The sequence below is a fragment of the Triturus cristatus genome, chromosome 3_2, assembly GCF_964204655.1.
Source record: "Triturus cristatus chromosome 3_2, aTriCri1.1, whole genome shotgun sequence".
Classification (NCBI taxonomy): domain Eukaryota; kingdom Metazoa; phylum Chordata; class Amphibia; order Caudata; family Salamandridae; genus Triturus; species Triturus cristatus.
The window spans coordinates 667469470-667493026 of NC_140584.1; the positions used below are offsets into that span (position 1 = coordinate 667469470).

Below are 23557 nucleotides of genomic sequence, written 5' to 3' on the forward strand. Positions count from 1 at the left end.
CGACGGAGGACTGGGGCAGGACTGATGCACTAAGAGCCCTAAGGGTTGGCGGGAGGTCGAGGGACAGGGTCGACCATTGAGGAGGATTATTGGGGGATCGCAGAGTGACCATTGAGGAGGATTATTGGGGGATCGCAGAGTATGGAAGAACTATGGCCTGTCAGAAATGGTTAGAACTCATGGACTTGAAGCTTAAAAGGTCGCTCCTGCGGAGGGAGGGTGGTGGGTGGGGGGGATGCCGGGGTACGGGGTACCTATCTGTGACTTGTCAGCTGTGCATATGTTGGTTGAAAATGCAAATAAAAATATTTATATTAAAAAAAAAAAAAGACTTGGCACACCAATACTAACCCTCTATTGATTAGGATAGCCAGAGTTCCATTCAGTCAAGGTTCCAGCCTGGGCTGAATGTGGACCAACAAGTATTGCTTTAAGAATTAGAAAAAATGTGTTCTTTTGCCACATACTGCACTAATAAACACATCTGTCAAAATTGGCCCTACCCTAGATCAAAGAAAAAACACAGCTCAGCTGACTTCTCAAGTAATAAACCCAACATGCTGTTTCCAAGTAACACTACTGGAAAGAGGGAAATACACCAACTCCAACCTTAGTTTGATGTTCTAATTTACAGAACTGCCTGAAAGGAAAATGTAGACCAGAAAGATTGATAAAGGCTGTTATAATCTCTACCTTGCATTATTTCAAACTAGACATTGAGTGAGACCATACCAAACTTTGGTCCCTTTAGTTGAAGTGTTTAATGCAGTGAACCTTGGCATCCTGGTTAACAGCCTTACAGCATAATCCATTCCCCAACAGAAATGAATTTGTCATACTGCCAATTACGCTTTAAAGGACTTGGAGCTCTGACATCACACATAGTATCCCTTATAATTGCCAGAACTGTGTCTTGTTTTTCCTATACATATATATGAGACAATACAAATCTAGTGGTCAATGTTATAGCAACATGTGAAGTGTGCATGACAGCGGTTACCCACTGAGTGGGCTTAAAGAAACTGAACTCCGATATCCAAAACTGAAGGTTTGGCTTTAAGACCCAATCCAAAGTTATAATATGTAACACGCTGGCCAGAAGAGCTTTCCCACCAGCCACCTGCTCAGCCATTCAAAAAGAAACACTCTGATCAAAGCTCATCACTGGAACTGCAAAACTTTCCAGATTCAGATACTTTCCCTTCTAAAGATTCTTGGTAACTGAAATAACAGGTGCATCATAAACTGATTCTCCAGTAAAGAAACATGTTCCGATAACACCAGCTTTTCTGCGCTGTCCATCTGAGGTTAAGCAGAACAAGTATGGAATTGCTGCAGTCCTCTAGCATGATAGTAGTCAATGCAATACAATACAATGCCAATCTGGGTAACACATATATTCTTCTCCCCAAAGAGAATGAAAATTGCTTAAAGAGACTCTTTTTATGTCTTTTAATCATTCAGTAAAACAACTGACAGCTTTTCTCTCATTCAGCCTTCCAGAGTCAGACTTCGAAGAGTATTATGTATCTGTAGAACTGGAGGTTTAACAAGTCCTTCGGAGAAAGGAAAAAAAGTAGCAATAAGTAGTAATACATGTTCTTATCCAACTTTCAATGAGCATGCGTTTCTGCTGCAGCAGCAGATATCATCCAAATGTTGAATTTTAAAGTAAATTGACTTTGGATAGAGGAGACTCATTGTAGAGGCCCTTTCACTTTGCATACTTCCATTGGTTAGATCGTACCTATGAAGACCTCATGGATGAGTAGAGCCAAGGGACTTCACTATTAACCATCTAGCAGACAAAATAATGAGGGAGGATATGCTGCACAAATGCTGTGCTAAAAGTGTGTATTCTGACACTGCTGATTGAAGGTTTTTACTAACATTATTTACACAGAGAATTACCCACTTCATCTCAATTGATAAACTATGGACAATGATGTGCAATTCACAATATTTCATTCTCTTTTCAGAATTCTTTTATTCGACTCTTGAAGTAATTAAAAAAAACTCAAGAAACCAAACATGCAATAGTTTGATTCCAAGTTTCATTACTTGGTTGCAGATCGATGAAACATCTCTAGGATTGTTGGCTGCTTGTTACTAGACTGTAGGATTTTGCCATCCCAAGTGTCCTTTACACAAATAAATAATAAATACGTGCAGGGCCCCAAAGTTTTTCTTAGGAGCCCACTACTGTATCGGATGAATACAGGGTTGCTGAATACCAAGACTGCCTAGAGTTGCAATCATCTCCCTAATCTTCAGTCTCTTTTCCTCACTCTTGCAGGTTCTTTTTCAATGTTGAATTTCTCTCTTTGTCGCTATTTCTCTATCTCTTACCCCTTCTCCCTTTTTTGACAGTCTCTCTATTCCTCTGGGGCAAAGCCTGTTGATGAAAAATAATAACCTGTCTCCAAACATGAGTGTTGGTGCCTACCACCGTCAACCACTGGCACAAAGTATCAATCTCACCCAAAAATAGAAAATAAATCAAGCCATCACAGGTGATCTCAATCTCGCCCCAACTCCTTCCGTTCGTTCTTCAAAAATTAATCTTCTTACTCTTCAGCTTTCCAGAACGTGATTTGCTTGTCTTTTCAAATATTGCTCAGTAAACTAAAAGACTTGTGTCTTCCCTATTTTTATCACTCTGTTCCGTCTATCCATAATAGGCATCCTGTATATTTGTTCTATCTTAATTAATCGAAAATCATTCATTGTTGTGAACAGATTACATATGTATTGTTTCAGGGTAACCACCTGGGCTTTAAAACTTCAAAAAGTTGAATGACTTCGCATGTAACATACAATGGTAATTTCACAGAGCAAGGATTTTTGGTTTCACAAATCGCACCTTCATTAAAGGCTTCCACACTGCATGGTCCTGGAAACTGGTCCGGAGCTGTTGCACAGACCGTGATAAACTGTGTAAACATCTATAAAGAAAAAATCTATTAGATCACAAAATAAAAAATTCCAGTGCCTAGTCTGTGTTTGGAGGGTGGTAATTTACACACATACTACTCCGAGGAAAAAGTATTCTTTTAAGCAAATACTCTGAGTAAACATGATCAGTTGAGCTTCTTTGGGTCAGAATCATACTTTTTGGGCACATTTTCTTATCTTTTGGGTAGAAAGCATTTGTTGAGTAAAAAGGAAATTTGCTAATATTACAAGGAACCAGGAGGGAATGGCATCATATGAAAGGATTGGGTAATAGAAGGGGAACTGAGTTAAACAGTGAAAATAATTTGTATTGATATCAAACTCATACCTGACTGCAGCTAACCGCACCTTGATACTAGACTCAGACAAGCCATTCACAATTCGGTCCATCATATTCTCAGTCTCAATGATCTGGGGGAAAAAGGGTTAATGTTGCATAAATAACAACAAGGGAGGCAACAAGCTCTACTCATCAATGCTTGTATATGCCAGTTTTCTTTACGTCTGGTCTTTTATGAAAGCCATAAATACTGCATTTAACAAGTCAATTTGTTATCTCACCCCTGTTTGTGTAGGTCAACTGTCAGAAAATCAATAACATTTATTGTGAGCTTGCAAATATATATATGACTAAGGTTACTCATGTGACAGTGCAGGACAAATCACAAGTTAAAAGGTAAATGTTACTCACCAGTGGTAACTAAAGTATTCTTGCCCATTGGCTCCCTTCTGTTACCAAGTGTTGGAAATTCTCTGCCACAGTGTGGCTAGAGCATAAACTGTGCCTCAACAGTTTGTGTTGTGACACACACTAGTTATATTTGTTAAGCACATCATCCATCTGAATATAAGGTGACCATCTTGAATTCTTACCTTGGCATCAACTAGACTTTGTATGGTGGGTAGGCACTGGAATAGAAGGGAGTCTACAGAATAAGTGTACTCAAGTTAATACTGGTAAGTAATGGTTCCTCACCATTACAATAGGTTCCCCTTGAGGCCCATCTGGCAGGAACATTATTGCCTAGAACATTATGCCTAGAACATCTTCTGATCTCTGCTAGGTATTCTTTTTCTACTAATAAGAAATTAAAAAGGAGACGAGCAAAAGCTTATTGAGAAACTGCTTGCATCGAGGTACCTGACAGATTGAACATTTGTACCTTGAGATTCCAACTAGGATCAGCGATTGCACAATTATGTTGAACGGCACATGTGGATGCCCACTCTATATAAAAATAGTAATCATATAAGTGCTACAGATTAAGTCACATTACTGATGTGATGGACCGAGTCCAAGAGGGACGGAAAGTTCCCCATATGTGACATCAATGGGTGCTACAGAAAACATTCACTTAAGATGCAGGATGGCTTAATTATTTAATGTGCTCCCACCCAAATGTATGAAAACACAGTTGAAAAGTGGAACTGATCAGAGCACGGTTTCTTTGTCACAAGTTAACTTGGTTTTTAGGAGAGAATACTGAGAAAATCTTCAACAGGAGGACCTTAGGTGTTCCAAAAATCTCACATATTCATATTAAAATACAAAATACGCTAGTGGATAGGGGATGAATGTAGAACGATATCTAACCTCTCTCTTTATTCAACACGGAAACACTAGCGCCCTTGTAATACTCTCTTGTAGGTAAGAAACGTACATTCGCAGGAGACAAAATATAACAAGCATGATGTTCTCAGTGGATTTAAAATGTGGATCACTAAACAGAGGAAACACATTTAGGAATGTCATTGTTAATTAGACTAATTATATTGCTGTGCAACTAGACCAAAACAATATAATAGGTGTCAGACAGGTTTAATAGACATCGACTTTAATATCCTTAAGATACACGTCCAAGATAGATCACAGAGTTTGCTAAGCAAATAAGATTTACTTTACTCTCAAGAGCCTGCATTAAAGCGCTCCAGCACACATGTAAGAAGTTAGATTGTAAATATTCTCCTGATGGCTTTTATATCTGGAGACATTTTCAGGTCTATTGAATGTTGTTTGTTGAACAATTCAGAAAATGAAGGAATAGGTGGAGCAGCCACTTTTTATTGTGAACATGATAGTGTTTTTACAGAAGATTAAATGATCAGATTTATTCTGGAAATGCTGTCTTTACCAGCATTTGTGTGCTGCCCCTGCTGCAAATCCACTAGTGAATGTCTGAGCTAGAATGGAGAAAATGCATATTTCCTGTTTGCTAGTTCTCATAAAGTGCACAAAGACAATATAGGAGTGGGTGACCACCTACTGAACATGCATAATAAGGTTTTGGTGGGATATGTTTTCCAGACCCACCTGCCTTTGAAGTCTTCATACAAATACACCCAGTGCTACAAATGGAGATTTAGTTGTAACATTTTACACATGTTTGTGTTTTTTGTTCCAAACAACAGATGTGGGTCTAAATGGAGCCCCTGCAGGGGTACTGAAACAGACCCACTATAAGACTATCGTGATGCATATTCAAAGCCTTGGGAGATTAATTTGGACCCCATTGGAATTGTTCAGATCACCAAAATAAAACTAGGAGAAGTGCTGGAAAGACCTTTAGTTCTTGGACAAGCACTAAACAGACAACATAGAGGAGTGGCGCAAATGTATTACTTTCCACTGTCTTCGCTTATGGCTACACTAGTGAATTTTCCAAAATCATTTGAAGTCAAAATGTTGTGTGTAGATAGATATGAGATCTGTTTACTTTAAAATGCTGGATTTGGAGGAGCCAAGATTGTCTGGTCATTGTACTACTGTGAAAGAGTAGGCTGCTTAATAAAGAATCTAAGATAAGTCATCAAGCATGTCCAAAGGTATCGATTGCAAAAAATAAGTGCTTAAAATGAATCCGCCCACTGAAAAAACAAAGAAAGAGGCCACAACACACCATTTAGCTCTTACCAAATGTCAGAACAGACTGAGAACCTGCATATGTGGTGTATGGTGCAGTGAGAAGGGGCAGGACAGGGTCGTGCTGTGGCCCTTCGGATTACAATTGAGTTTTATAGTGGTATGGCTTTCTCCAGTCCCAGTCCTTTCACAAGGTAGATGAGTAGTCCCACAAGTTTGAAAATGTAAGAGTTGGATGTAGATGTAAATATAACATTGTGTGTGAAACGGATTAAAAATCTATAATTATGCTGTGCGGGAGGAGGGGAGGGTTTGTGGGTCTGATGTTCTGCAGACCAGGGGGGGGTTGAACAGGGATGCCAATTCTCATTATTCTTCTACCCGTTGGTACCATGTATAGGGGCGAGTTCCCCGGTGTCCTTAAAATGCCAATAAAGTTTGTTGTCAAAAAAATCTATAATTAACCTGTGCTTTCCAGCAACACTGATGGAAAAAGTAGTGATGAACCAACTCAAACTAAACTTAGTTTACTAAACAGCCTGATCGAAAGGAGGGAGTAGTGAAAAGGGAATAAGCCGGTTGTATTACTTCAGACAAGACACTGACTGAGCCCATACTAAGTGTTGCTCTTTTAATGGCAGTATTTGATACAGTTAACTTAACAACCCTCCAGGTCAACAGTAGATCTTGATGCCCTCACCATTATTTTTTAATACATAATATCCCCTAAAACTGCCAGACCTGTGCCTTTTAGTTTTCTGTACACAATTTTGTGGCAAAGCAAAGCTGCTGGTCAATCCTACAGCCTTTTTAAATCTTATTTTCATAGGATGCGGTCTCTGAATGTTAGGAATCTGAAAGTTGGATACATAATTAACATGATTGTATAAGTTTAAGCCACATAAAAACAATATTTTTAAGGTCACATTTGTGGGGGATTATCAAAGCCTAAACCTACGGAATTTTGCTTTTCTGTTCTTTTTCAATGGTGTTTTCTAGAGATTTTCTTCATGGTGTGTAGAGCAAAGTGCCACATTTTTAACATTCAAATGCTGTACAATTCCAAAACTTTCGTAAGTAGGGTGGGCCTGGGCAAACATTACAGAAATGATCAAGGAAACTTGGTAACGTTGCAGGCAGCACCATTACTTTAGGAACTGGGTATGAAGTACAAATATACATTTGAAAAAAATCTTCGACACAATTTAACAGTAAGGAAAACAAAAAAAAAATGATTGCAGTTGTAAATACGTAATTTAAATATAGGCTAAATAACCTGCAGATAGGAAAAGAATTAACAATTACACTTTGGGAACTTAAAAAATATATTGAAATCAATGTTTTTCCTAAACTGAATTACAATAAATTAGAGCCTAAATTGAAGCTAGGTACCAGTATTGCGTGGGTATTCCAAAAAAGAGTCAAAAATGAAACTCTATGGGAAATGATGGTGTATCCCAATACCAGTGATCCATGCATACAGAGAGCAGCACAACTGAATTCTGGTACCGAGGAAGCGAATGGTTAGACTTCACTTGAGACACTGTTGGTATTACTGGAGCAACATTACAGTATCCGGGTCTTGGCTTCAAATTTATTGCAACTTCAGAGGTGTCCAAACAAACAAGAATTCAGCAGCAGCAGCAATTACACAAGTGATTTGAGAGAGGCTGAAAAATAGTCTCACATGAGAAATAAATCCACATTGAACTAGGTAAGGACCCTGTTACAGCCACAATTCAATACAATTGATTCATTTTATTTTTGGTGTAGAGAATATTAAAGTGAACTTTCAGAGTGCTATCTCCACACCACAGCCTTGCTTCTTGCACATAATAAGAGTGTCATTAATGATGGATCAGCCTGTCTCAATTGTCCTGGACGGTAAGCATATGTTACCATCCTGATGAAGAGAAATTCCCAGATCATTTTAAATTAACACAATTCCACTGGAGAAGTATATCTGTATCTCTACCACAATCTGAACTATCCAGACTAAAACGGGACAGAGGACATTTACATTAAAAGTTTTTTTTAATTGGTACTGAATTTCACCAAAACACCTCATTTGAAATAAAACAAAAGCATTGCAGGAATGTAAATTGGTTTTCTTTTTACATAACACTCTTTATAAATCTAGACATTCACAAACACACACAAAACACTATATCGTGCTCTTGTTTATTTAAATTCTGCAAAACCTTTCATTCAGGTGTAAATCTACTGCAAATTTGTAGTAATGATTCAAATAATTCTACTATCTTGGTATCCACATTAAAGTCATGAGAGGACACTATTGCCATCTCATTAGACACAAGAGAACGCAGACAATATTCAAACTAAGCACTATCATTTGAAATACTATCAAAACTTTTACATTGAAAATATAGGAGGAATGTTGGATATACACTTGAACTGGTACATAATAAAAGGCTAAATATAGAGAAATATAAAATAGCTCTGAGAGCTACAGGCAGTCCGTGAAAAGAACCATGAAAGCCAGCTATTCGGTTGAATACGTACATGTTCAACTGCTCTCTCATGGATTCACATGGACATGTTTTATTTCTTTTAACAATTTTCCTTGCCGATACCTTTTTCACATTGCCCGACTATCAAAAGTCAGGCGCAGAAGCAAATTTAAGAATAACTGAGTAAGGCGAGAGCAGAGATAAATACAGAAAGGAAGATGATTGACCAATTGCTTGCGATGTAAAGTTAAAGTCTTTTCCCAAAAAATACTATGAGGTGCAGAACAGTAAGTCTCTACCAACCTATGACAAAATATTGAAAATGAGACAAAAATGTTGCTCTTAGAACTGGAAACATGGGCTCTAATCCAGCTGTACGTACTTGATACAATTATTGTGTAACTTTGGGAAACGCACTGTCATCTGTGTCATTATAAAAATTAGGTGGAGTGGTTAAGTCCCAACCCAATCACAGTAACTTAAAAATAAAGCATAAAAATGCACTCAGATTTCTCATGCTGTCATTTCACCAATCAATCTCAAACAGGTCAGGATAACTTCCTTAAAACATACCATTTTTATATTTTTAAAGAATATGCATAAAAGGTAAGGTACTTAGATTTCATAACAAATAAAATCCACAGGCACCTTGAGTTGTTTTTAAGTGTACAACAATTCAAGCACCGTGCAAGAAACAGAATAGAGAATGGGGTAAACAGGAATTCGATTATATTATATCAGCATGAACAACCTTTTCTTATCCTTTGGTAGATGGCTTATTGTTTAACAAACATTACACAATGATGAATACATATTGCACTTAAACTCAACAAATCCTGCTTTTTAGAGAACGTTAACTAAAATGCTCACCGTAAAATTAGACCAAAAAAAAGGAATGAATCCCAGCTTGTCCTGATGAAACACAGACAAATTAAAAAAATATTTGGGAATGTGGCATGAGGATATACTACATTCCCTAGAATGCTCCACAGGTCCAAAAACCAGAAAATGTATGAGTATTGTTTGACGTACTCAGGCAAGTGGTTGATTGCTAGCTACCAGTAGCAGACATATCTTTTTTAACGAAGAGAACAAAGGTAAACATTTAGTAATAGGTGAATATACAATAAACACAAAGCAGTTCACATCGTGATGTTTTTGGTCAACCATTTGTTTAAAAAAGAGCATTGTCTTTTTCAAGGTGCTCCTTGATCCAGGGTTACTAAATGAAATGTTAATTCTGTAAAATTAGCTTCAATGTATTGGTTACGAGTTATGATACTTCATTTTCATACCAACACCAAAAGGAACTGATTAGATACAACGGATAAGCCAAAGAGTAGACTAATAATCCTAAACGCAGTTTCTCCACTCCCCTAAGTGCCTTTCTTATTTAACTACAAAATGCGTCATAGCCACAAGGCATTTCCTTACAAAGTAGAAGAAGCAAATGAATTCAAAGTGGTTGAAGAATGATTACAATCTGGGGAATGATGAAAACATAGGCGAAATTGTGATCCATCAATGATAAGCTGTGAAATCAGGAGACTATATTTTATTCCAAATTTTCCAATTTAACACAAGGCACACTCCTGGTCAAAATACTGACATTCTGTTTCCCAATCAGCAAAAACAGGCAATGTTTTTAAACAAGTTAACACCATACAAACCCCTCTGTGAAAACCAGACATGCACATTTTTTGAAATCCATCATAGGATAACAAGAAAGCCCCAAAACAAAGGGTTTATGCGTTCTAGAAATGTAAAGAAACAACAAAAGGGCGATAGAACCTTGAAATTTGGAATTCATTTGTTCATTCTAGAATTAAACTGAAATTGCATAAGTAGTATAACATGTTTAGAGTACATAATCTACATTAAAACACAAAGAAATAATTATTGCTTCCCGAGAAAACTGTCCTTAAAAATACCAGAACCTGAATAAGGGTCAAAAGTAATAAATATTCAACGTTCATCCCTGAATCAGGGACATTGCCTTGACAGTCCACAGGAACGCTCTGGCAGCAACGGAAGTGGCTGATCCTTGTCGTGAGTCACTTGCTTTAAAGACTTGAACTGTTCGTTCGAACTGTGTTGGTCCCAGGTCACCATCCGGATACGATGAGTATTGATATGCTTGTCTGGAATTGGGGTGCTAATGTTCTTTTGTTTTTGCTTGTTCCAAGGACTTCAATTCAATTGGAATGATGTTGACCTGTTATTTTGCTTTGTTATTTTATATAAGGCTGGGAGTGGGAATATTTTCATTTGCACGTATCGCAGGGCCTTAGGTTTTGATAATGTGTGTTACGGCTGGTTCATTACATTTCTCAGGGGGTCCACTGGGTAGTTACCCGGATGGTTCGGCAGAGTGTCACTCTCTCCATAGAATAGATACATGGGGCTTACAGGCGCTCTGCAAATTAGGGGTGGGCAGTTTTGAGTCCACGGTGCAGGGAGGCAGGGAGGGGGGGATCCAGGGTTGTGGGGTTTTTTTTTGTAGTTTTGTTGTGGGTTTTTATTATGTTCCTTTTTCTTTGGTGCAACTTATTGTATACTCTTCTTCCTAGCATCGGTTGGGTCCTTGATACGAGGTCTTTGCAATTTAATTTTCAGAGTTCACTTGTGACTTCTTCGGTTGTGGTGTCCATTATGCAGGAGTAGACTGTTTGTCTAAGTTCCCTCGCTCGTTGGGGGACCTCACTATCAGATTTTAATGAGTCAAGACTGTAATGCCGTTTCATCCAGGGCCCGCCTTACTCTCGTGGAATGTGAACGGGTTGGGAGATCGCATCAAAAGGGGCTTAGTGTTGCAATATTTAAAGTGTCAGTCCCCCGATTTAGTCTTGCTCCAGGAGACACATGTACAGGGCAACTCCTACTGTGCACTTAATAGGTGCGGCTACAAATTGATTGTGCATAAAGGTTACACTCGGGGGTCCAGAGGGGTGGGCATACTGGTACGTACCTCTCTCCCACTTCAGGTGTCTAAAACTACCGACCCTTTGGGTAGGCTCGTCACAGTCTCTGGGCGGTGGGAGGGGAGGTCCTTAAATGTAACCTCTGTTTATGTCCCCTTAAGCTCCATTCTTCCACTCTGTCTGACCTTGGCTTGCACTTGCTCTGTTTGCCGGAGGGTGACATGCTGGTGGGAGGTGATTGTAATGCTGCCCTCAGTGGCGACCTGGATCGTTTGCCACCCAAGCGGGGGGGAGTCACCTGGGAAGCTTCCGATTGAATTTTTAGATGCCTTAGGTTTGATTGATATATGGCGTGTTTGTAATCCTCTGTCCAGACAATACACCTTTCACTCGGGGGTACATGGGAGTATGTCTCGTATTGATTATCTGTTTTGCAAGGCAACCCAGCTTCCACAATTTGGTGATATAAATTTTCTTCCTAGGGGCATTTCCGACCACTGTCCCATTGAGACCCATTATGGTGGTAATCCCCCTCCCCCAGTAGTCGCAAAATGGCGTTTCCTCCCTGGTACCTTTGTGTGCCAGCGTTGTACGCCAAATTGCTTGAAGCCACCCAGAATTACTTTATCGAAAATGATGGCTCAGTGGATTCTGATCTGACACTGTGGGAGGCATGTAAGACTGTTATTCATGGTTGTGGGGTGTTAGCTGTGGCAATGCATAAGAAAGAGAAGTGTAAACAGCTACACGAAATAGAGGGGGGAAGTGGCAACATTCGAAGCCGAAATGGTCACCTCCGCATCATCGGAGGCCTCGCATAAATTAGCTATTAAACAGAAAGAACATCGCAACATAGCGGAAGATGCCGCCCGGACTCATTATCGTGCCACCCAGCACCGCATTTACGATATTGGTGACAAAGCGAGCAAGTTGTTGGCATGGTTGGATAAGAGGGAGTTGGCCAATAGATGGGTGGCGGAGATTTTAGACCTGCAGAGTGTTTGCCAAAATGATAAATTCTGAATTGCGGAAGCATTTGCCTGCCATTTTAAAATTGCATATACTCCCTCGTCTACATCCACTCAAAACGGAGCAGCAGAATGGCTCTCCACGTTGCCTCTGCCACAGTTAGATCCGCAATAAGTGTCCGATCTAGATGCGGCTCTGACCTCGGAAGAGGCTTCTAAAGCCATTGGTGCGCTACAATCCGGGAAGGCCATGGGTCCGAGTGGCCTCCCAATTGAACTTTATAAAATTACCGCCCCTGTTATTGCCACCCTCCTAGTACGCATGTACAATGAAGGTGTAGCCCGCAGCACTCTGTCTGCTACACAGAGGTTAGCCAATATTGTTGTCATCCATAAACAGGGCAAAACCCCGGATCGTTGCTCCTCGTATCTCCCTCTTAGACCCCGAGGTCAAGATATTGGCCAAACTTTTGGCCCTTCGACTCTCCCCATGACTTCACAAATTGATCCATCCGGATCAATCTGGCTTTATGCCAGCCAGAAATACCGCGCTTAATCTTCGTCGCTTGTTCGGGGTGTTGGGCCGGGCCTCCACTATTCAGGAGGACTCGGTGATCATGTCCTTAGACGTGAAGATGGCCTTCGACATGATAGAGTGGGCTTTCTTGTTTACTACGCTGGAGCTATATGGATTCAGTGCTCAGTTTCTATCCTTGGTACGCTTGCTTTACACCCACCCCTTGACCTGGGTTACCGTGAATGGTGGCCGGTCTGCAATTTTTAAGCTTGCCAAGAGCACAAGGCAGGGATGCCCCCTGTGGCCTCTTCTCTTCGTCCTAGCACCTTTGGCCATATGGATTAGAGGTGACCCTTTGTTTTGCAGTCTTAATTAGTCATTGGAGTGGACAGACAGGGTTTCCTTTTATGCCAATGACATTTTATTATTTTTGGCCCGCCCACGGATTTCAATTCATAGTGTTCTCCATATTTTAGCCCTTTTTCAAAAATATTCCGGCTACACAATTAACTGGGTCAAATCTCCGGTCTATGTTTTGAGTGGTGAGCAACCGATCCTTCCTTCGGGTTGTGAGGCCCAGATAGTTACCGAGGGTTTTCGATATTTAGGTATATATATTACTAGAGACAAAGGGACTTTCAACCGACAAAACCTTGTCCCTCCTCTCCACCGGTTTTGTGCCGACGTGCAACATTGGAAATCTTTGCCCCTCACACTCCTAGGTAGAGCTGCACTTTATAAAATGATGTCACTGCCCCGCTTTCTCTACATTTTGCAAAATACACCCTTTCTGGTTTCCCCTCAATATTTTCTCTCTCTTGATTCCGAGGTATGCTCCCTTTTATGGAATAATGGTACACCTAGAATCGCCCTCGCCAAACTCACTAAAAGCTGGTATGATGGGGGAATAGCTCTGCTTGGCATTAAATATTATTGGTCCTCGCAGCTTGTGGTACTCCACCACTGGATGCACCATCCCATTACAGACCCGGCATATACAATGGATAGGTAGAATATGTCTTCGGGTAACTACCTCAGGGCTCTGTATGGCGGGAAAAAATACATACCTAAATATACTCCGACCTCCACTACGCTTTCTTTGTGGCACACGGTTGGAGAGGTAGGATTACTCCGGCCACCCCGTTGCTTGAGTCCAGTCAGCTAGGCATGCTCTCACGGTACCCAGGGTTTGACAAATGGAATTTAATTGGCCTTTCGACAGTTGGTGATCTCTGGACAAGGGGGGGGGGGGTTGTCCCATTTGGTGACTTACAACAGCAATACCATCTTCAAGCGGGGGAAACTTTCCGATACCTTCAGGTATGTAGTGCATTGCAAAAAGCGCTCCCTAAAGGCTCTGACCCCCCTGTTTCCTCCCCGTTGGAGGATTACCTCCCAGAACGAGCGATTTACCTGAAGTACCGTAAGATTCTTAATAATATGCCTGAATCCCTGGGTAAATTACGGGCAAAATGGAATGAGGAGGTGGGATAGCTTGATGACGAAGAGTGGAGGGAGGCACTGGCGTCACCTCGGGAGGTGGCTATCTGTTCTCATTTTAAATTGTTACAGCTTAAACTACTACATAGAGCGTACTATACCAGTTCGGCTCTGGCCAAGATGGGTTTTTTATCCTCTCCGGTTTGTCCCCGTGGCTGTGGGCAGATGGAAACTTTCTTACACCAATGGTGTGATTGCCTCGACCTTCAGACATACTGGGGGAGCGTTGTTCGGGCCATGTCCCGAATATGTCACAAAGCGATTGATGTATCCCCCCGTCTTTCTCTTTTAAATGTCTGGGAGGCCACTGACCAAACCAGGTTTGAACTTCTCTGGGTCACGCTGGGTTGTATGATTGCCAAACGCAATATTGCTAGTAACTGGAAGGGTGGGGTTGCACTTAGACATGCCAATTGGGAATCAGACATGGACTGGTGCATGCAAGCAAAAAGGGTGATATACGAAAGTAGAGGTTGCCCTGGCAAGTGGACCAAGGTATGGGGCCCATGGAACGAAAGTAGAGGTTTTATCTGCACCCCATTCAATGATGCGTTTTCTGATACTGTTGACAGTGAAACACCATAAGGATTTTGTCCCATGAATTGATGATATAATTGATGTATCTTTTGACCCAACTGTATTCATTTCTTGCATTTTTATTTTATGTTGTCCTCAGGAATTGCAGTTTGTTTTTGAAATTGCACCAGTTTTTGTTTATTGCTGATTTAGGTTTCTTCTTAATAAAAAAAAAAGTAAAGAAAAAAGGTAATAAATATTGCACCTTGTATGACATGTCACATGTGTAGCTGCTGGAACAGAGCATATGTTTTCACACATTGTTCAGCTCTTTAAAAGGAGTCTTCTTTAAATAGGAATGAATCACTAAAAACACAGTTATTTTTTTATTGCATTATAAAGATAATTTATTACAAATACTAGACATTGGCTAGTGAAAGGCAATACATGTTAATACATGTTTTATACAGCTGTTAATAAAAGACAAACGGATGTCAATTTAACATTTTTGGAGAGGACTAGTTTTAAAATTCTCTATTCATGTCTGTTTTTGTATTTTACTATAGAAATCACCACAAATAACTAGCAATACGTCGGCCTCTTTTACAGCTTCACGGTTTATAACCGACTGTTTATTTACCTTTTTGGAATTTCAGTGGCTTATTAGCTTTTTTCAATATGTGGTTGCTCTAGGCTTTGTAAAGTGTACTTTAAGTGTAACGATAATATATCTAATCTAGTTTTGTTGTTTCAAAATATACTGAATATTTCAAGGTACATGTCCCATTTTCTATAACCCTCATGATCATAGAACAAAAGAAAAATTACTAGCCCCTCATGATCATTTAACAAAAGAAAGATTTGTGATTTTTTTTCTATGATACTCAAAGCCAAAGAGGGACAAACACTGATTACCTGAGACACAAGCAGCAAACAGAGGTATAACTTGAAAAGAATGTACCAATGATCTTCATGTTTAATGATCGGCAGGAAGAATAATATGTTCATAAATTAATCCGTTAAACTGTGACGAACATGTTTACCCATGCATCTGCCTTTGTTATATATAAAAGAAATAGTCTTTTATGAGGTTTTACCGATTGATTTTCCTTGTACATGAAAAAGGATAATATTTTTTTTACGTTCATTTGAGGCCTCAACATTGATTTAACCAGGATCTCGTGAGACCGAACTCTATGAACTTTCATTACATAAATATAAAACAATATTTCATTTTAGTATAATGTACACATAATAATGTATACGTATTATTCACATTGCAATTTTTTTTATAGTAAAGAGGACTAAGCTCAAAAAGAGTTGTAAGAGTTTACCATTTTAAATTTGTTCAATTAAAAACATGCATGGATGAGGAAATAAACGAGAGCGTGAATAAAACTATAAATATTTTGTACAATTAATCCCTGCAACTTACAGTAACCAGGTCACGTATTAAAATATCCCACTATTCTACCTTGCCCCTTTGCTAAGATCATATCTTGTCTGTGCAAATACTTAATTTTCATAGCCAAGTGGATTCCAAGAGGATCTTCAGGTTTTTTTCTATGGGATATATTAAAGGAGGGGTTGCACTGCTGTCTGCATGTCAGAAAATGCATTAACTAGAAAAGCCAACAACATTGGCAATAATGGTAGGGGCTGTCTACACATAGAACTTTTACATTAACTGTTCTGATTAACAATTCTAAGAAAGAGAACTCTGGTATTAAGTACAGTACTGTACTGTCAGAATGTACTTGCTCATAATGCCCAACAATGTTTTATTATATACAATCATCTGCCATGGCTTTTTTCTTTCTTTTTATTATATTTATATTTTCATTCTGGACAAAAAACATGCAAAAAGTTCTATATGATTTAAATGTTTACCAATATGTTGCAGAGCACACAGATATATCCAAGTAAATCTGCAAAAGTGATCACATATAAAGTACTTTGATACACTTTTGGTGAACAGTAAAGCATTTCATGTCATTTGTTACCATGTAAGTATCCCAATACCCTTTCTAAAAGCCATATACATTATTATGATCCACCCATAAAAGCAAGCACAAATGACATATATGGTCCTCTCTACTAAATGCTTTGTTTTAGGAAAGGAATTAACAAAAAGTTAAACTACCTAAATTACAGAATGCTAAAATAAAATTGGCCCAAGGAAGCAAGAGAACCACAAATACAGTATAAGAAGATAGTTCACAGCATTTCGATGCCAATTCCGGCACACTTGACAGGGCAGGTGTAATGGATGCTGAGCACTCCTAAAATTCTGCATATTTGGAAACAATTCAAATAAGCAGCTGTAAGAGATGGTGCAGTTAAAAGTCCTTGAACATTATGGAGACCCCCTCCACTTACTAAACAGAACGCAGCATTTCTTATTTGGAATTATCAATAACACTTCTCAAATGAGGGAAAATAAAACCACATAAAACTCGGCACTTTACCAAAGTAGGCATCATTTTAATTACCCTAACATAGGAACTGTGAATACCCGATGACCACAGCACTAATAATTATGCAGCACAATCATGATTTTGATATAGCAACACACTTTACGAGAAGTTATTTTGAGCGCAAATGTGTACAATCACTGCCCAGGAAAAGCCATCTCTGAGCATTCCTTGAACTTTATTTCTGCCACTGTGTTATTTTTCTCCTTTTTCAAAGGACACATTTTTGACAAATTATTCACAGAATATTTATATTGTGAAATACCTGAACTACTGTGGTCCTATGAATAATTTCAGAAATGAAACTAGACACGATTGTGTACAACTGATATGGAAGACACAAATGTGAGTGGAAACCAGAAGACAGACTGCAATAATTTTTAAATTGCAGGATGTAAGGAAAATATACATTTTTTTAAAGATGGATGGTGAGCACAGTTTAATTTCAAATACGACATGATCATTTTTGCTTTTGGTGATCATCATAGCATGAGATGAACAGCCTTTAAAAGTTGGCACATATGAGAGCTACTCCTGTTTTACCAGAAAGTGCTGAAATAAGTGAAGGATATATAGTTGTCCCTAATGAGAAAAAGATCTCAACAATGACGTTATTACACAAACACTTCATCTGATTTTTGGCTGTACTGCTCATATTTCTGAATTTGCAGACCAAATCTGATGAAGAATTACAATCCAATAATCTAAAAGACTGTTGCTGTTCTTGAAAACAAAAACGCGAACAGGCCTAGGGAAAGTGGCAGCACCTTTAAAATGCAGCAACTGATGAAACATTCAAGTCGCTTTCGAAGTCTACTTAATCATGCCTATAAATATTTTTTATAAGATGAATCTTCATTTTTCATACACTTGAGATACTCCTAATGAACGCAGTGTAATCTGCAAATCTGAAAAGGTTCACCAGTGTAACCGGTTTTCCTGAAGCCCGTTAATAATGTAATAGTTGTTGATGAAGCGTGGATCAAGCAGAGCAACTAAGAACTGGCAATGCCTCTGTGACTTAACCATGTTAATTGCACTTTTTTTCTTGACAGCATTCACCATACCTTAATTTTTCAGTACTCGGAGCAAAACTTAAATGGGTAAAGCACTTGAAGGCAACTAATTACCTTCAATTAATTTTTCAACACTTTAATCACAGATAAAGGTTCTTTTGTTTTGAAATGGTTTAGGTGATGAATTATGCTGAAGTTCAACATCAACAAATACAGTTTGGATTATTTTATTCACTGTGCAAAGGTCGGCCACACAGAAGCATTTCCCCACGTCTTTGGATTATTTATAATTTCCACCTTTCCGTTGGCTGTGATCTGGGTCAGCTGTCAGAAGGCTACCAAGCAGGTAGCAGTAGTTCTTATGACACACCATTTTCTGCCTGAAGCAATCCTATAAGATCGTATTGTTTCTGGTTCCGGTAGAGGAGACCCATGCCTTGGAATCAAAAGCACAATTTAGATATCAGCTCATCCAAATTTCTGGGAGTGACACCTTGGCTTTAATAGCTAAATGAATGATGGAGTTTAGAAATTCAGATAACCACTTACCATAATTTACAGAAAGCTTTATTCACACAAACTTGCAAAACATTCAAAGGAAGAAGATAAAATCATAACTGGGCCACAAAAGGAATACAGTAGGAATGATATGGAAGTCTGAATGGCAGTTGAATAATCACATTTCCATAAGTTACATTTTGAGCACTGCTGTAACTGTTTTCATTGTTAAATATGATTGAAGCATTACAAAACTAATATATTAGCTTTCATTGGATTTCATGCAAAAATCAAAAGTGCAAAAAAAAACCAAAAAGAGTCCATAGTCAGTGTAACACAAGAGCACACTAGTTATTGTTCATTCCAACACGGTCATGCCACACTACATGTTCAAAAAAATAAATAAAAGTGCTCCATTCATTCTCTGAACATGATTTTTAGTCCCATTGTGTTTCTACTTTTTTTGTGTTATAATTATTCAAACAGTCACTGTTACGGCTCTTCACCCGGACGTTCAGGTCGACGTCACGCCCTGCCTGCTGGCTGTCAGGACTGGGGGACGCGCCTCTGCCAGACTCACCTTCTTCCGAATGTCCTCATCGTTGGCACCAAGGGAAGCATATAGCTTAAATGCTGCTTGCCGCAGTTCATGTGCATGTTTTAGGTCATGGTCAAGCTGCACAAAACAGGAAAACAAAATAGATAAGTTAATCAATAGCAGGCCAACAGCATATTGTTTAGTTATAAACAAAGGAAAGTAACAATGATAAAAATAAACATGAGTTACACAGCCTCATTATGTCAATTTGACCTTCTATTAAGCCTTCAGTCGGTGGGAGCAGAGTGTTCTAGAGGGGCAAGAACTCAAGCACTCCAGCAATTAATTTGTTCTTCACTTTTAGCTGCTATGTTAAAATTGTGCACTGGTGTTACAAATGGCACCGAATGACTTTGGTGGCAGGGATAGTGTAACAAGGAAGGTGAAAAAAAGAAGCTACAGGAAGTGCTTTTTAAAGCTGAGTAACTAACCTTGCTTATGTAGGGTGATAGTCCTGAAATTAAAGGCAGCTTTCCTGCATGCCTAATAAGCTTTGATGCCAGAAAGCTTAGGGTGAACATTCCTTTACCAAAAAGAAGACCTTTGAACAAACATCCCTCCACGGTATTATGAGGGTGCAGCGCTAGTAATTTAGAGGTGCAGTAGTCTTTGGAAAAGACTCTGGTTGTAATGCACTGCTCTTCGCGTGCTGAAGCGAGAGGTCCACTGATTGGTGGACTCTAGAGAGACACATTCATGCATACTTACAAGTTACTGTTCACCTAAACTATTTAAGATTCTTGTGGTTTTGCAAGTTAGATGTTTATCACTTTTAACTGGAAGCCGTCAAACATTTTAGCCTGTTATTTGTCATGAAAGTTGTTCAGTTTTTACTTTTTACATTACCATAAGACCAATTTTCTGTCATATTATTAGGGCCTTGATCATAAAAAGTTCACTTCATGCACAATGAAAATGGATAGTTGGCCATTCAACTCCTTTCCAGTAAGAGTAAGACCAAACATGGCTAGATTTTCAAGGAGAAAAAGTGCTAAATATATTTCTCAAAGGCTTCTAAGAAGGCAGAAAAAAGCTTATGAAGTGTAAAATGCTAGAGGGTGGCTACATAGCTGCTGATGTGATGTGCAACCATACGAGGAGGTCAGTAACTAGAAAAAGTTACCGAAGGTAAGAAACTTGTTCTGATAGACTTCTAAACACAGATTCTTCACCTTAGAATCGATATCTAAGCATTATGTCAACGGGGGTGGGTCTGAGAACAGATTCAAAATAGAAAGTCCTACAGGACCAGACAGGAAAAATGCCCTAACCATGCAGTAGAGCTTCGTGAAAAAGTGCAGCAAAGCCATCGTGGCAGCTTGGCAGATGTCCAGGACAGGTACCCCATGAGCTAAAGCAGAAGTGGTGGCAGAAGTGGTGGCCTTGTTTCTGGAGGAAGGGGCCCGCAAGTTCTCAGAGGGCTGCTTCATCGCTAATGAGTAGCAGATCTTAATGCAGAGAACAATCCATTGAGAGATGGCCCACTTCTACACAGCCTTGCCCTTAATCACTCCAGTGAACCAGATGAAGAGCTGATCATCCACCCAATGGTCTTTGGTGTGATCAATGTGGAACAAAAGTGTGATCTTCGGGTCTAGGCGATGAAGTCTCTCTGCTCTTCCTGAGAAGGATGAGGCTGTGCGATAAAAAGTAGGCAGAGTGATACTCTGGCCAATATGAAAGGGAGTGATACATTTTAGCAGAGAAAAGACATGCATCCGATAGAACCAGTTTGTCACGGAAAAAGCTGTGTAGGGAGGATGGGCAGACAGAACTTGAAGCTCGATGACCCTCCTGGCTGATGTAATGGCCACCCAGAAGATGGTTTTCAGTGTCAAGAGCCACAGTATCATCATCAAATTAATCTTTATTTGGCCATGAAAGACCATAAAAGCACATGATTTTTTTTTTAACTAAAATCAGAATCAATACACGATGGTTAAAAACAGACCAGCAATTCATATGCAATTTCCAATTAAGAATGTATAAAACCATCTAAAACTCTGGACAGGTATGGCATTGATAGGGTACAAAGAATGCAGAATCTAAGCTATAAAGGAGCATGTAAAGTGCAGATGATATTGTGCGGAGACATGAAAAAAAGTGAAATGTCTATGTAACGACCCATAATTAAGACATGCGTAATTCACCTCAGCATGAAGACAAAAGGAGCTCTTTATCCCTTAAACAGCTTCTTCCTCAGTCTTATTGCGCCTGTAAGAAAGTTTGCAACTCCAAACAGATCAGGGGCGAAGGCAGCATTTGTAAGTATATCCGGGCAGGCCCCACTTGTGCAAAATTGCAATTCCACAACAGCGGAAAGATGTACTTTTTACGTAATTTACAGAAAAATCACCCCAACAAAATGTAAGGCATCTTGATCTGAAAAGTGATCACAGGGGCAGGGCTCTAGGGCAGCGGGCTTTGAGAAACCACTGGGAACATCAAAGCACCAATGATGAAGATAAATCTAAACCTAATGAGGAGAAAATGGGGATTGTTAATATAGGACCAGAAGGGTTGCCTTGAGAGCTTTGCACTAAATATTATGTATTGCCTTATTGTGGGCTTGGTGGTTTCCTTACATTCCCTTTCCCCCACCCTCCTAGCCAAGAACATATGTTTTTTATTTCTCAGCTCATGGGGGACAGCTGCCTTTGGACCGTGAACAGCTCAGGGGGTCCTAAACTCTTTAGCTGCTCCAGGACATAACCCAGACATGAAATATTCAAAGCCCCCTCAAGCCCAATACAGTCCTCTACAACAAGCTGGTTTAAGGTAGGAATGGGGCTTTACCAAATTTTAAGACACTGTATTAGAAATGGGGGACTCTAGTTGGCAGAGGTAGGTACCCTTATCCAAAAAGGGACCCTTGCTTCTAGACAGGGTAAGGGGGATACACACTCTAGATAACCCCTGCTCAACCCCTTGGTAGCTTCGCACGAGCAGACAGGGTTATCTTAGAAAAATAAAGTATCTTTATCTAAACTTAACAAGAACAAAATGACAAAAATCCAACATACAAGTATTAAGAAAAATGACTTTCAAAAGGTTTTATCAACCGAGTCCATAGAAAACTATGGATGCGTGATTTCTTACAAAATACCTGTTGTTGCAACAAATTCACCAAGCCAAACAGCTGCAGCGATGGGAAGCTTAAAAAACACAAAGATGTGTCGATTCCCGAGACCTTCGTGGATGCGATGCGACAGTTCCGCTGTACATAGGGGAACAGTGCTTCGGGTCTGGTGTGTAGGGGGAAACGATGCGTCGATTCTGAGACTACTCCGATCCGCGGGTGATGTCTCAGGGAAAACTTGTGGCACAGGGACGATGCGTGGAAATCTGGGATGCGTCAGCAAACGATGTGGTGGTGAGCTGGGCTGCGTTGGCCTTTTCAGCCGCGATCCTTCGATGCAACGATTCTTGCAGCGGCGACAGACGCCGCGTCGGTTTCAGCAGCGGCGCGAGGAGATTCTTCTCGCACCATGGTGTTGCGTCAGAAAACTGTCGCTAGAAGAGCGATGCGTCGACTTCCTTGTTTGTTGCGTTGGTTTCCAGCTTCCAGCAGCAGAAATAACCTCCAGAGGCCCCACTCAGTCACAGGCACTTCTTGGCAGGTCAGAACTCCCAGCAAGGAAGTTCAGGGGAGCTGGGAGTGAAGTCTTTATGTTCCTGAGACTTCAAAACAGGAGGCAAGCTCTACTCAAGCCCTTGGAGACTTTCCTCAAGCAGGGGACACCGCACACAGCAAAGTCCTTCTCCTTTCCTTGGCAGAAACAGCAACTGCAGGGCAACCCCAGACACACAGCAAGGGCAGTACTTCTCCTCAGTTTCTCCAGCTCTTCTCCTTGGCAACCGCTCCTCTAGATTCCAGAAGTAGTCTAAAAGTTTAGGGTTTAGGATCTGATACTTATACCCCAAAATGTCTTTGTTCTCTTTGTGCAAGGGGCTCTGAGCCCAGATCAAACCAGTTGTGGGGGGCACTCTGCAAGTGCACAACAACCTAAATTGTCAGTGTGAGCCTTGGCTCACGACACACCACAGGGGGGCGGAGTCAGCATTGTGGAAGGCAGGCACAGCCCTATTCAGGTAAAGATGCTACTCCTCCCACCCCTCCAAATGCAGACCAGGCCTGTTCAACCTAGTGCTGACTAATCCAGACTCCTGGAGCCACTGCACCTCCCCAGCCCCTGTCACTCCAAAGCCAGAGAGTCAATCCACAACAGGCAGAGGCACACAGGATGGTTGAACAAGAAAATA

The 23557-nt window shown here is 40.1% G+C and overlaps 1 protein-coding gene across 7 annotated transcripts in view; it reads right to left on the reverse strand.

Annotated features, from left to right (window-relative positions):
• ARMC8 (armadillo repeat containing 8) overlaps nt 1-23557 on the reverse strand; it is an 811657-nt gene that overhangs the window by 332809 nt on the left and 455291 nt on the right. For all 7 annotated transcript variants that reach the window (XM_085648657.1, XM_085648654.1, XM_085648653.1 and 4 more), the window contains exons 12-14: nt 19277-19372; nt 3284-3366; nt 2864-2945 (exon numbers count right to left, since the gene is read on the reverse strand). In XM_085648657.1, the coding sequence (XP_085504783.1) occupies nt 2864-2945; nt 3284-3366; nt 19277-19372 (261 nt within the window). The remainder of the gene's footprint in view (nt 1-2863; nt 2946-3283; nt 3367-19276; nt 19373-23557) is intronic.